Here is a 14,793-nt window from a genome sequence, read left to right on the forward strand (position 1 = left end):
AGAAATAAATAATAATGACAGACAAAAAAGTGGTCATTCAGGAATTAAGGTGCACAAATATTTAGAAACACATAGGGCCTTTCCAATTTTACAGCATTTTACATGTTTAGAGTATAGAATTATCTAGTTAGTTAGTTTTTTTTATTGACATTTGTCAATAAAATACATGGGGACATCCCAAACTCTGCTTTATTGTCCTTCAGTTGGACACCAACCTTTATATTTTCATATTTTAGAATCATAATATTTCTATCATTGTAAGCACAGCTGTATTTAAAGGAAGAAAGTCAATAACTATGTTATCTGCAATGACTGAAAATGGGGAATGGCTGTTATTCCTCATTCTTTAATAGATAGGCCTTGATACAGTATACAAAAAGAAAGAATTAGGGCCAAGGGTTTGGTGTCTCAAGGGAAAAAGTAGTTGTTTTTTTTTTAATCATTCAGATATTTTCATTGTTTTTTAGAACAACCAAGTAACAAGAAACATGGAGCATATACACTCTGAACACACAACATCCGGAAAAAAGAGTTGAAATGGAACTTTGCCATGCTTTCAGTATCACAATTATTATTTTACTGATGCCATTGTACTGGAATAGAGACAGAAGAGGTTGGCAAATAAAACTGAAAATAGATCCTAGATACAACTTAAGGTGACTGAGAAAGTGTTATGATTTAGTTAACCCTTTAACTCCCACAAAGAAAGAGGAAAGGAAATCACAAACTATACAATTTGTGTTATAACCAGGAGCATAGCACTGTACTCTGGGCCCTATGCAGAAGGAGCCTCTGTGGGCCCCTCCCTTTCTTTCTTGATCCATGCCTCTCTCACAAAGTCAGTTTGCTTTCTTTCCCTTTGCTTTCTTTTCTTTTTTGGAACCCTGATTTCGCTTTCTTAGGGGACAACATGACAGCTCCAGCAGCATAAGCAGTCACATACTCGGCTCTAGCTGTGTTTAGAGATCAGAGAGCTTCCACTATTTTTTCTACAAAGTTCAGTCTTTGAACCAATATATTCAGCCAATTTTGATTTACTAGTACTGGCACTAATTACTTAAAAATAAAGCCTTGCAAACAAAACCAAACTTTTCATTCCAGGCTTTTCCAGGATCCCCCTCCCACCAGGGCCTTAGGTGATCACTCCCACTTTTGTCCACCCACTCTAACAACCCTGGTTATAACACCAGGAAACACACTGAACAAACGCTGCAGAACATGTAGAAAAACTCTCTCGCATTTCCTCATTCCCATCCCACTGAGCACAGAGCGTACTGTGTATGAGTAAGTGAGTGATTTACGCTCAGAGCACACAGCTGTTGGCGTTTAGAGGAGAGAGAAAATTAGCAGTTAAGTTCTCAGGTAGTGGTAAGTGTAGAGTGGAGGTTTCAGGTTGTCCATGAATAGATATTGCTGCTCCTAAATACCAACATTACATCCCTGTGTCTTGTTTTTCAACTGCTGGGTGGAGTGAAGCTGATTAGCAATAACCACGGCCCTGGAGACAAAACAGGAAGTGGCGCCCACACAAGTTTTGCATAGAGGTGGCCACATGGGGCCAGTGAAAGTCTTGTGGTGACACATGAAAACTGAAAGCCGTAACTCAGTTTCAGGAATTCTGTTATGCTTTTGTAGTAGCCTCTGTACCCTAGCTGAAAACTATGTTGATATGAGTGTTAGGAAATGGCATACTGATATAGCCTACTGGTTGTTAGGGCCCTGACACACCAAGCCAACAGCTGGCTGTTGGTGTTGGGGCATTATTGAGCATCTGTCGAGCTAGTTTTTGCAGTATGTCCCGCACCATTGGCACTAACTTTTTTTGGGGTTCGATTCAGCATGTTAAATCGGTGTTTGCGTTGGTGGAGCCCATTGGTGAATGAAATCACTCTGACTTGCAGTTAAGCCTGGTGCATGAGAAGGGAAACAGAAGTGTAGGAAGCAAAGAAACAGCTAAAGCAAGAGGGCGTGAGATGGTACAAACTTGCAGTATTAAGTACAATTGTTTTAGGCATTGAGCTCTTTAGCAGAAACATTTCAGGGTGGTTTGTGCTACTGTTTGCTGGTGCACGGTAAAAATCCTTTGCTCTTTCAACATCGGGTTGTGTTGTTAATGTCCTAGCTGTCTTATCAGTCTTACCCACATTGTAAAGCCAGTTGAAAGTATCCCTTGAATTTTACCAGTTATCTGCTCTGCACAGACAAATACCAGTACAGTTAACTTGAGTCACAAAAAGTGTGTTATGTATCTGTGTGTTCATATATTAGCTGATAGGCTTGTGTCCTTTTCCTTAAAAAGTCAAATGTACAGCTTTCATTTGAAAGAGTACATTGATTTTGAGGAGCAAATCATTTACTGGAAACAAGCTTACTCTAGTTTAAAAACACCACCTGGAGGCCTCCAATCATTTTTGAATATTTTTTGCGAGGGGAGGGCACTGATTGTATCAGGGTGGTTGCACCACCACCCCTTAGCAATCACAGTACACCTATTACAATAAATTAGAGTACACCACTGCTGCAAATTCAAAACTGACAAATGATAAGTCCTTTCACAGTGCAGTATTTTGCAATAGTCGAATTTGTCTTCCTTGTCTTTGTGCTGTAGCGTAGGTGGAGAGACACTGGCAGGTTATTTGTCTACTTTGTCGGGCAAAGAAAGGAAGTAGTGATGCTGCTAAAAGTACCTGTCTAACTTGTTTTGCACAAGACAATAATCGTATGCATGTCATGGTGTTGATGCAAGGATAATGTCCGGACTAAAAACCGCAGGAAATATAAATAGAGGTGGGGCTGTTAAAAAGCAATGCCCTGCTGCAGCATAAATCACATATGGTTTTTCAGTTTGGCTCAAGAATGATTTTAAGGACACTGACTATGATCATAATCCATTTTCTTCCTCCTATCATGTAGTCGTCCTCATGTACTCTTTCTCCTCTTGTGCTGCAATCTTTGGCTTATCATCAGACTGCACAGGCACGCCTGATCCTCAAAAATCATTGTGAAAGAAAACAGCCTGCATGCCATCACTTGCAGATTCATGAAAGCTATCATTTATTTGAAAAGTAATTTAATTTTCATGATCTCCGACAGGCTACCTTAAAACAGAAGGGAAGTTGTAAATCCGCAAAAGTCTTACAGATTTTTCATGACTAAATTCCAACAAAAGACAATTAGATGGTTTGAAGGTCTTTGCATTCGAGTACCTGCACGTTGTTGTGTGAGCATGTTTCAACAGGCATGTTGTGGAAAAACACAGCCAGTGCTACAGGGTATGAGAAAACTCCATGTGATGCATTTCTCCTTCCTCAATGTGTTACTCATGAAGCACATTTATACAGCAAAGACACAAGATTCATGTGAGCACTTTGCTATACGTTAACATGCATTTTAAAAAGTAGCAAATGTGGCAGCCCTGCCTACGCAAACTAAAGTAAAACTCACTTTTCTAACCATATGTCATGTTGGCATTGTGGAATGTGTAACACATACAGCAGATCCACGCCCTTCTCTTTAACAGGCTTAGACCTGTTGTAACTTTAGGAGGAGGTTTTGACTGGGTGAATAGGATTCACTCAACCACTCAGAACTGAAGGCAAACAGGCTATATGCGAATATGCATGTTCATGAGAAAAGATCACAGTTTTATTTTTATAAGAGGAACCTGGACATTGCAACAGGCTTCGATTTGAGACCTTTCTCTACTCAGCCAAACATTATCAAGCAACAGGGGAGCTGACAACAATAAGCTGACTTTTGCTTATGACAGTGAAGCACATTAAAAGGGTTTAAAATCTAATACTACCCACTGTATTTTATTGCCTGTTGTACCTTTATGTACAGGTTTGTCTTCTTATTATGAAGACTGGAGCATCATATCGTTCACTTGCACACTGTCTACCTTTACCCTTGTGACTCCTGATACTTAAAACCCTAAGTTAACACTTCACATTTATGCAAATGATTTAATCTCTTTTCTTATGTATTCATACTTCTGGCATAATGGAGAGCTGTATAAACAGCCATTCATTTTCTGTAACTGATTATCCTGTTGGGGGTTGTGGGGGGACTGGAGTCCATCCCAGCTGACACTGGGCGAGAGGCAGGGTACACCCTGGGGGCACTGTGAGATTATCAGTCATTCACGCTCACAATTAAGTGTCTTTTGTCTTTGGTTTGTGGGAGGAACCCAGAGAAAACCCAAGCTGACAACATGCAGGGACAACATGCAAACTCCCTAGGGTTCAAACCCCCCACCCTAGGATTGAACCAGGAACTCCCTTGCTGTGAGGCGACTATGCTAGCCACTGCATCACCGTCTCGCCCTTGTGATTTCTGACACTTAAAAACCCAAAGGTAAATCAGTGCCACGCACTACTTCACAAATCATTTGTTTAAATGATTTAATCTCTTTTCTCATGCTCTTCAGTTTTATGTTGGAGTACAGTTTCATATTTCTGCCATAAAACTGATAATAATGGAGAGCTATACAAACCACTGGCACAGCTTAAATTTCAGGCCAGCCCTTGTACTCGTATTACCCTTACTTCCTTTCTGATCGCATAAGCAGCAATGTAACACCGGGCCTGAGGTCTGGGGAGGACAAATAGGAAACATGTTGCGATAACTGAGCTTGAGAGTAGCTTTAAATGGAACTATTTTCATTTTTGTGGTTGAAAATTACTTAATCAGCTTACATTAGACACAACCTTATGAGATCTGTTCTATATGCTTTAAAAAACAAGATGGTTTATAAGACGGTTTGACAAAACATACAAATGAAAAGCAAACTTTTGATACATCCATTTTTATTTAAAAAAAAAAATCTCATGTGTTCTTATGTTATTTATCAGAATACTTCCTGAATGGCAACATTTACAGGGATACTTATGGCATTGTTAACAAAGCAATATATGGATTTCCATTAATACGATATTTAATGATTTTTTCTTTCTTTCTCAGTTTTAAAGAAAAACAGACCCTGTCAAATCATTATCTTGCTCTGTTCACCCCTTTCTAAACAGCATGGAAAAACTATAATAAAATACATCCAATGCATTATTTAACTTGGGATTACAGGCAGATCTTTCCCCGTAGCATCAGCCCAAACACCATTTTAATAATCAAACATGGCGGCAAAGAAAACAGGCAGAGGCAGAGGTGATGGACAGGAATCCAAAATTGGAGGAAGAGCAGGTAACAGGGCGGGACTCAAAGAGGAGGATCATGGCAGGTACGTTTCAGTTACTTCCCCTCTTTCATGGCTTTCTTCTCTTGTTCAATTTCTGTGGGACCACAGACAGAGACAGAGGTGAGGTGATCAATGTATAACTGAGGCTGGAGATCAAAGACGAGTCCTGTATTGTTGTCAGGACAAGAAAACAAAGTGATATAGCACTGTGTTTAAACATCATCATCCTATCAATACAAACCCCAACTCTGATATACACACACACCACAGAACAATTCTAATCTAAAAGCAGCTGTGTTGCATGTTCTACATGTCACCATCTTGGCTTTTTGGAGAGGTTGGAGCTGTGGAGGAGCAGGGGGTGAATCTGACTCACACAGTGGTGAGGCTTTGCAGACAGCCTGTCACTCAAAGTGGCCACACCCTTAGTTATATGTAGTCTTAAGCTGTAATTAACGACAAAGGGTAAGTTATATTAAAAATTCATCCTCGTAAAGTTGTCACGAATGAGGAAATTAGCTATTGAGACGAATACCCTTTTTTGGTACCAGGTTAAACATGTTTGCTTATGCTGTAAAGTTAGGCATTTTAACATGGAGGTCATGGGGATCGACTTGCTTCTTGAGCCAGCCTGAAGTGGCCATTCGAGGAACTGCAGTTTTGGCACTTGCGTCTGCTTCTTTTCTCAGCCATGGAGGGTGCCACTTGGTATTTAATGATTCAATAGTGTGTTAGCATGAGGCAGAACATGGAGGAGCTCTCTGGTAGTTGGGTGAGTTCTGGCAGCAGTTGCCTTTCATAATGATTGGCAGGAAGGAGGTGAACTACACAGAACAACGAGCTGAAGAAACCTGGATCAGGGCAGACTTCTCTTCAACAGGCACTGTGTAGGAATTTCTCCCATCCAGTGTTGAGATCGTATATTGCATTCAAACGGATAGCGCACTCTAGCGCCTCACTGTTTCAAATGCGTATTGCAACAACGGTAGCTGCTGTGTACCAAAAAGCTATGATAACATTGATGAAACCATGTCATCCGATACTTCATAGAGTATTCATTCAGGCTCCTACACAGACACACGCGACGCGAGTTGACAAACCCCCTCCTCACCATGCTGGCTGTGTTTACAATGTAGGACTGCTAGGGCGGGTGTAAATCGAAACAAACCAATCACGTCTTGTCTTCTGACAACTGACAAGTGGCTCAACCACACACCTCATCCCTCTCCTCCCAACACTGCATCGCTAACAGCACTAACAGCTGTTAGCGGCGCTGGTCGCTAACAGCTGTTAGTTGCTGTTAGCTGTGATTCTCCTTCAGCAGCTCTCTCCACCTGGGAAAGGCTACCTCAGTGTTGACCCTTGTTTTTTGAATTAGCCGGTCACGTTGCCTTTTTTCAAATGCACCGGCACTTGTGACTAGCCTGCTTGCTGCTGCTTTTCGTCACTCTACCTGCAGGCGGAAACCGGAAACCGACAAATGAAAACACGAAAGGCGATTCCATATTTCTAAAGTTATTTGTCTCAAAGAACTGAAATTGTTACACATAGTGCCTTTAAACACCTACCCGCCTGAGTTGGAACATGGTTACACTCTTTCGTGCAAGTCTTCTTGAGCTTGTCCTTGCTGCAGTGCTCCACCTCCTGATTGAGTGAGTCTCTGCATGCTTTCTAATGGATAAAAGTGGAAGACAGGAGAAATTATGATTCAAATCAAAACAGATTTTGACTTTTAACAGGGCATGAGAAAATGTTAAAAAGAATAAACAAGAAAGCATGAATGCATGATCCCATTATCATAACAGACATAACAGTGTTCAATAAGACTCTGCACAGTTTCTGTTTGTAACACTACAGTGTTGGAGAAATCTATAAAAAACCGAGGCAGAGATGATGGACAGAATTCCTAACTAGAGGAAGAGCAGGTACCAGGGCAGGACTGAAAGAGAGGAATCATGACTGGCGTGTTTCAGGTACTTGCCTCTTCAATGGCTTTCTTCTCTTCTTCAATGACTGTGATCACAAGACAGACAAGACAGATGCAGAGATTATTAATACATGACTGAGTCTGGGGATTAAAGATTAGTCCTATATTGTTGTCAGGACAGGAAAATAAAGTGATATAACAGTGTTTAAACATAATCATACTATCAATAAAAACCCCAACTCTGATGTACACACCACAGAACAATTCTAATCTAAAGCAGCAGTGAAACCCAGTACGTATTTATAATGGATAAAGCCACCAAAAAGTCACTCAGTGGTTTGTGGACTCCCATTCTGAAGCCTTGAATTTGGCATTTTGGCCATTACCATCTAAGCTTTTTGGAGAGGTTTGAGCTGTGGACAGCCTGTCACTCAAAGCAGCCACGCACGTAATTATGCAGAATTTTAAGCCTTAATAGAATATAAATGTGTGAGTTATATAAAAATCCAGCCTCGTAAAGTTGTCATGAGGAAATTAGCTGTACAGACCAACACCTTTTTTGGTACCAGGCTGTAAACATGTTTGCTCATGCTGTAAAGTTAGGCATTTTAATATGGAGGTCTATGGGGATCGAGTTGCTTCTTGAGCCAGCCTCAAGTGGCCATTCGAGGAACTGCAGGTTTGGCACTTTTCAATAGTGTGTTAGCATGAGGCAGAACACGGAGGAGCTCTCTGGTAGTTGGGTGAGTTCTGGCAGCAGTTACCTTTCATAATGATTGGCAGGGAGGTGTTGAACTACACAGAACCATAAGCTGAAGAAACCTGGATCAGGGCAGATTTTTGAGAGCACACTTCTCTTAAACACCTACCCTCCTGAGTTGGAACTATGTTTTTTTCTTTCGTGCAAGTCTTCTTTAGCTTTTTCTGGGAACATTTCTCCACCTCCTGATTGAGTGAGTCTCTGCACGCTTTCTAATGGAGAAAAGTGGAAGAGAGAGCAGAAATGATGGTTCAAATCAAAACACAGATTTTGACTTTCAACAGGGCATGAGAAAATGATAAAAGAATCAATAAGAAAGCATGAACGCATGATCCCATTATCATTTCATTACTCAAGATGTCTGCAGTAAAAACCCAAGCCCAGCCTCAGTTAAAAAAAAAGACAGTACTGGGCTTAACTCTGGAGTTCTGTAAGCCAGTCAACAAGTACCTACTTCATGACCTGCCTGCTCATAATGAACAAACAGCTCCAAAGTGGTGTCATGTTACACTGTTATTTACAGGGGTTTCAGTTCCACAAAAGTGCATACAGGGATCAGAAAGGAAACATGCTGTACTTGAGAACTGATCTGCATTTATGTGTGGTCATTGGAGAGACTAGGAAAATATGAAATGCACACAAGGGCCAAAGAAGCAAGCACCAGGGAAGTGTATGGAAAATACTCCAGTTTTGCGGGGAATGCTTGTGCATGGGGAAAAAGTTTGATAAGGATGTAACATTTCTCCAGTAGATGTAAGATCTAAGCAAGACTATGTTTTCTGAACGGTTTCTGCTTGTAACACTACAGCTGTGGAGAAATTTATGGAAAACAGAGGCAGAGATGATTGACAGAATACCTAACTGGAGGATAAACGGGTAAGAGGGCAGGGCTGAAAGGGAAGAATAATGGCAGTGGTGTTTCAGGTACTTACCTCTTCAATGGCTTTCTTCTCTTCTTGTATTACTGTTGATCACAAGAGAGACAGACAGAGACAAAGATGAGGTGATCGATCTATAAGTTGAGGAAGATTCATCAACAGTCAACAAAGATTAGTCCTGAATTGTTGTCAGGACAAGAAAACAAAACACTATCATCATTTAGAAATCAATCACAACTCTGATGTACACACCACATAACAATTACACTCTAAAGCAGCTGTGTCACATCTGCAAGCCAGCAAGTAAGATTTGACTATGTAACAGCTGGTGCGACAGATGGTTCCACTTGTGATTTTGGCTTTGTTACTAATAACATGCCAGAACTGCCAGTCGACGGACAGGTTTCTCTTCTCTCAGTTTCTCTCTATATCATCATCATCATCATCATCATCATCATCATCATCATAATAATAATAATAATAATAATAATAATAAGGTGTGCACTGACAGGAGTGCAAATAATTTTAGAGGTATAGGGCCCTACTCTGGTAGGGCTGTAGGGACCTGCATGTTGTGTCTGTGTCACTCTGCAGTTACACCTCCAAAACACTAGTCGGCGGTGGAGGACTGTGATAAGTGCTGTAAAGTTTAGTTGATTTAAAATACACATTAAGTATGGCTTAATGGGGACAATTTCAAACACAAGTACGCAAATTGGTTTCACTATAAATCGCAGAACTGACAAAACACTTGTCTTTATCTGGATACATTTCCCCCACCAATACAACATGCTAACATTATTAGCACAAGTCTATGGCATTTTACATTGTATAAATTAGCCTAGCGTCTAGCGATCTTTTCCTCTTCTCATATGAAACCAGGGACAACAGCAACATTTAACAAAGGTAACGGCACTCAATGTGGCTCCATTACAACTCACAAGATTCACAGACAAAACAACTGTGTTATACTAAGCACGTTTTCCAAGCAAATACAACATGCTAACGTTATTAGCGCCAGCCATATGGCATTTTACATTGTATAAATTAGCCTAGCGACGAGCGGAGATTTCCTCTGCTCATATGTAGACAGGATAAATCCCGAAGTATAAATCCCTGAAGGATAAATCACACACAAGACTTAAAATGCTATTTTGAGGAGGTTTTACTGTCTTCACAATTTATTGTTTCTTATCTGTGAAATACAAGTAAATACAAACTTGCAAGAGACACATGAAAATACTGCCAAATTAAATGCGACAAAGGCAGACCTGATTATAATAGTGGAAAAAGATATTGGTCAACCCCTACTACTGTAATATACTATGTAATGTTTATTATCATTACATTTCAACTCATACTATCTTATATTCTGTACTATACTGCACTGTACTACAGACCTACCTAAGTGGCGGCCCATGATTAAAAAAAAAAATAGTTGTGTTTACAAATAAAGGATTATATATTAAAAAAAAAAAAAAAAGTCATGCAAATAATGGTGAGTTTGCCACAATAAACCCTTGGAACTTATGCCATAATAAATTCTGATAACCGCAGAGTGCTGTGCGCTTGGGTTATTTAAATTTATGGTCTTGTTTTTGCTCATGATTAGACTTATTTTGCAATGTAGCAAAATATGAGCTCTGAAAATGAGGTGAAATGTTGTGTCAAGTGTACATACATTATGAGAATAATGAACAATAGAGTTGTGCTATCATACTGTAGTGTTAATATGTTAAACACTCAAGAATATTGCTATTATGTTGCTTTATTTGAACAGACAAGGCTAAGTATCTTTACTGAATCACAATATTATTCTGGTGTATGCCGTTTACATACATACTAGACTTTATTATATTATTCTTGAACACCTACCCTCAACAGTTGGAAGAGTGTTTTTTTCCTGCGTGTCAACCTTGTGCAGGGTTTCCTCTTTAAAAGTTGCCACCCCTTGATTGATCTGATCCTTGCAACATTTCTAATGGTATTAAGTAGGAGAGAGAGCAGAAGTTATTATTTAAATCAAAACACAGATTTTGAGTATCAACAGTACATGGGAAAATGTTCAAAGAATGCAGGCAAAATCATGAAGGCATGATCCCATTATCATTTTACCCCTCAAGATGTTGTCTGCAGTACAATCCCATACAGATAAACAAATCAAGCAAACTGCAGGGAAGTTAAGAGCATAGCTGGAAAAGGAAATACTTCAGTTATGAGGGGAAAGAGCGTCTGCATGTGAAAAAGGTTTGATGAGCACATAAGTTTCCCAGAAGATATAAGATTGAATCAAGATGACCATGTTTTCTGCACAGGTTCACAGAAAACAGAGGCAGAGGCCGAGATGATAGGCAGGATTCCTAATAGGAGGAAGAGCAGGACTGAAAGAAAGCAGTTATGAGAGATGTTTTGTCGGTACTTTCCTCCACTATGGCTCTCTTCTCTTCTGTAATTGCTGTGTGATTACAAGAGAGACAGAGACAAAGATGAAGTGATGAATGTATAACTGAGACTGGCAATCAAAGATTAGTCCTATATTGTTGTCAGGACTGTGTTTAAACACCATCCTCTTTATTAATCAGTTTGAAACCCCAACTCTGATGTACACACCCTAAAATAATTATAATCTTAATCTGGAGTGCAAATAATTTAAGAGGTGCTCTAGTAATTCAGCACTGCACATCCACAACATTGGGAATGTTACAACAGACACAGTAAAAAATGAACTGTCAAGATCAAAGCTATAGTGGCTCCAAAAACACTACACCCTACATTCCCCAAAATGCAACTCAGTGGCATATTTTATAAATGTCTGCTTGATAAACACCCACATCATTTAAACTCCACATTCCCAGTTTGTGACACAGGCCTTCTGTGAAAATGTGTAGTCTTCAAGTGTAACCTGATAACTGTGATGACATCACTCTGACATCATCAGATTAGGACACCTCCCTTCGGAGCCACAGTAGACACTACAGAGTGGTTTTCACAGGCTGTATACTCGTTATGACAAGTCAGCTTTATGTGTAAAACAGTGCCCATTAACTACTACTACTACATGAAGCCATAAAAGTAACTGTAGCCTTGAATTTGTCAGGGTGTGGCACAGAAGAAAATAAACTTTGAAAAGAACAAAGATATGAGATCAGTAAAATGATTACACTTTAGTAGGAACTTTATTTAGTTAAAGAAATAATTCAACGCTAGTAAGATGGTCTTCTCATAAAGCTGGGCTGTCTATGCAGTAAAAACATGCAAGTACTTTTAACACTGGAGCTACATGATCAGAGAAAACAAAGGAAAGGGGCTGTGGCATGTCCGTTTGCTCAAGAGTTAGCTAACCTACAACTACTGGAACGCACTGTGCTGCACCGGACCAATAAATCCTCCCGCTGGTGGGTGATGTAATGCAAGCTTGTCTGTTATAACTTTTACAGAATAGTGATATTTACAGGACAAAGTTAAATGCTAAAACATAGTTTAACAGTATCTCAAGTAGAGTAATGCAGCATTATGTATCCTAAGTTACATCTGGCTTTTGTCTTTAGTGGAAAAGGTTACAATCAGCATCCACGCCCAGGTCAAAAGACTCTGCAGTGTTTACGGATATTTACTGACTCCAGCTCTGATTGGCTCCATTTAGCAGTGATGGAGCGGATATGCTAATTTTAGCCCCTTTGCTGGCACAATGCAATGACAGGCCGCCACAGAATACATCCATCCAAGCAGCGCTACAACATTGTTTCAAATTTAGCCTGCACAGTTTTCTGGCTAGTCTATGACAACAAATGCGACACACCAAAAAACAAAACAAAAACAAAAAAAGTCAAAATTTTTGCTTTAAATTAACACAACACAGATTCCTCCTTCAACTGCAAAATATCATCAACATCCTGAGAGAGAATGCGATTAAAGCCGACATGCACCAGCAGAGATACCTGCTTCAGTGCTAATACTGAGGGTACCTGTGGTCAGACTGACAAAGAGCAGGAGTTGAACAACAGGAAGCCTCTCAGCTTGTGGAAGGACTGGATGATTTTGCCACACTTTGACATTAACTCCCCCCTTCCTGCTGTTTCATGGCACACCGGATCTGATCTGAGGCGAGGCTTTATTTCCTGTTCACCGTATCACCTGGGCCTCTAATTCATTGCGCTATCCAACTTAGAGCCCTCCCACAGCTCTACAAAGCATAAAGCTTAATAAAAAAAGAGATGATTAAAGACAGTGGTCTGACAGTGCTAAATATGTCAGGGAATCCAAACGTAAATTCACCAAGTATACAATAAAACACAGATACTATTGGACACCAGCCAGGCGGCATAGGATGGGTTTATCATCTAATAATTTATGTTGGGAATACCAGGAAGAAACTGGCACTTTTTTCTTTCCACACTGTATTTGGGATTGTCCACTTATTCTGCCCTTTTGGAGTAAAATTCTTAGACACATGAGTAAATGGCTAGGGAAGACATTGCCAGTGTCTCCCAGACTGTGTTTACTGGGGGACAGATCACAAGTGCATAATGTGTCAAGGGATGAATTCACTACAGCTGCTAGAACTATACTCAGGTATTGGAAGTCAACCAAGCTTCCAGAGGTAAAAGAATGTATCAACTACTTGATAAAAACAGCCTCTTATGAATCAGCGCTGACTAGGATGACTAACTGTGCTAAAGGACCAATCTGAAGAGTTTATGTATATCTATTATTTTCAGTCAGTTTAAATGTGTTTATTTATCCAAATTTGATTGTATTACTTTGACTGTTTTCTGTTGGATTGAAACTGGTGCTGTACCCCCTCTTGTATTGATCTCTATTATCCTGTTTGTATTATTTTTATTAGTCACGATTGATGTCTCATTTGACAGCTAGAACCATCTTGTCCACCCGACAATAAAAAAATTGAATTATATATAAAGAATAAAAATAAAAAGACAGAGGTCTTTTATTACACAAAAGGGGGTGGGGTTATGTCTTCCCACTCAACAGGTTGGCATTAAGCAGAACAAGTATGAGCTCTCAGGTAGCTGGGTGTACAGGTGGTTAATCAGTAACACAGTGTTTGCAATTGCCTTTCTTAATGACAGGCAGGGAGCAGTTGAACTATGCCGCGCAAGGAGCTGGATCAAGGGCACATGGTGCATAGATTTTGTACCGAGAGCATACTCAAACACTTACTGTCAACATCTGGAAGGGGGTTTTTCTCTTTAGTTTCAATCTTCTTCAGCGTTCCCTTGTCAAAGTCCTCCACCCCCTTGACTGCTGCCTTGTCGCACATTTTGGGAGATTTCTAATGGAGTAAAGTGGGAGAGGGTGAGCAAAAAAAAAAAAAAAAGATTCACATACAAACACTTTTTTTTTTTTTTTTACCCATCAACAGGGCATGAAAAAATGTTAACATGGACGACAAAGTACACACACACAATCCAAAAAGCATCCATTAACATGACATCACTCAGTATGTTGTCTGCAGGTATACAAACCAAGCCCCACCTCAGCCAGGAAAAAGCTTGGACTGGGTTGAACTCTGGAGTTATGTAAGAGTCACATGAACTACACACAAACATACAGGACAGAGGAATGCAGCGCTTTTAGACAGCCCATCTCTACACACCACATAACATAAAGTGTAATCAACCCAACAGTGGTCGGACTTAAGTGGAAAGTTCATGGCCTAGACCAGAAACGTCGAATAACGGCCACACGCATTTTTTTTAGACATAAAAACAATCACTCAACACTGATGATGACGTTTGCATTATATTCCAATAATAAGTCGCCTTTTTCAAGGCACAAACTGTTAAAGAGCGGAGTTGAGAATAAGTTTTACCTGGTGCAGAGGTGCGTTGTGTCCTTCGCAGGTAAAATGCGTTCGTGTAAAACGTTCAAAGCAAACAACGGTTTAAGTAGAGACAACACGCCCTTGTGCTCTGGCTCTCATTGGCTCCCAAAGTTCATGGGAAAGAATTTTGATTGGACACACTTGATTCCGGACTTCCCTGAAATATTACACGCTGCCCGTTTGGCACAGCTG

The 14,793-nt window shown here is 40.1% G+C and overlaps 1 protein-coding gene across 3 annotated transcripts; it reads right to left on the reverse strand.

The window, feature by feature from the left end:
* Positions 1–4,791: 4,791 nt before the first annotated feature.
* On the reverse strand, positions 4,792–14,748 carry tmsb1 (thymosin beta 1). Of its 3 annotated transcripts, XM_050041998.1 has the most exons (9): positions 14,590–14,747; positions 13,938–14,049; positions 11,180–11,211; positions 10,632–10,734; positions 8,811–8,842; positions 7,988–8,090; positions 7,173–7,204; positions 6,760–6,862; positions 4,792–5,285 (listed from the first exon to the last, which is right to left on the reverse strand). In XM_050041998.1, the coding sequence occupies exons 2-9, from the start codon at positions 14,035–14,037 to the stop codon at positions 5,245–5,247; spliced, it is 546 nt and encodes a 181-aa protein (XP_049897955.1). In that variant the 5' UTR covers positions 14,038–14,049; positions 14,590–14,747; the 3' UTR covers positions 4,792–5,244. The 3 variants fall into 3 exon arrangements, with proteins under 3 accessions (XP_049897955.1, XP_049897957.1, XP_049897956.1); XM_050042000.1 differs by lacking the exons at positions 10,632–10,734; positions 11,180–11,211 and having other exon boundaries at positions 14,590–14,748; XM_050041999.1 differs by lacking the exons at positions 11,180–11,211; positions 14,590–14,747.
* Positions 14,749–14,793: the final 45 nt, after the last annotated feature.

Source organism: Epinephelus moara, chromosome 4 (assembly GCF_006386435.1).
Source record: "Epinephelus moara isolate mb chromosome 4, YSFRI_EMoa_1.0, whole genome shotgun sequence".
In the NCBI taxonomy this organism is placed as follows: Eukaryota; Metazoa; Chordata; class Actinopteri; order Perciformes; family Serranidae; genus Epinephelus; species Epinephelus moara.

Bases quoted from the DNA above. Each gene is read 5' to 3' on its own strand.
- tmsb1 (XM_050041998.1), bottom strand. From the start codon at position 14,037: ATGTGCGACAAGGCAGCAGTCAAGGGGGTGGAGGACTTTGACAAGGGA. The intron at 8,091-8,810 runs GTAAGTACCTGA...TTTCTCCATTAG, and splicing joins AGAAGAAAGCCATTGAAGAG to AAAGCGTGCAGAGACTCACT. The intron at 6,863-7,172 runs GCAAGTACCTGA...TTTATCCATTAG, and splicing joins AGAAGAAAGCCATTGAAGAG to AAAGCATGCAGAGACTCACT.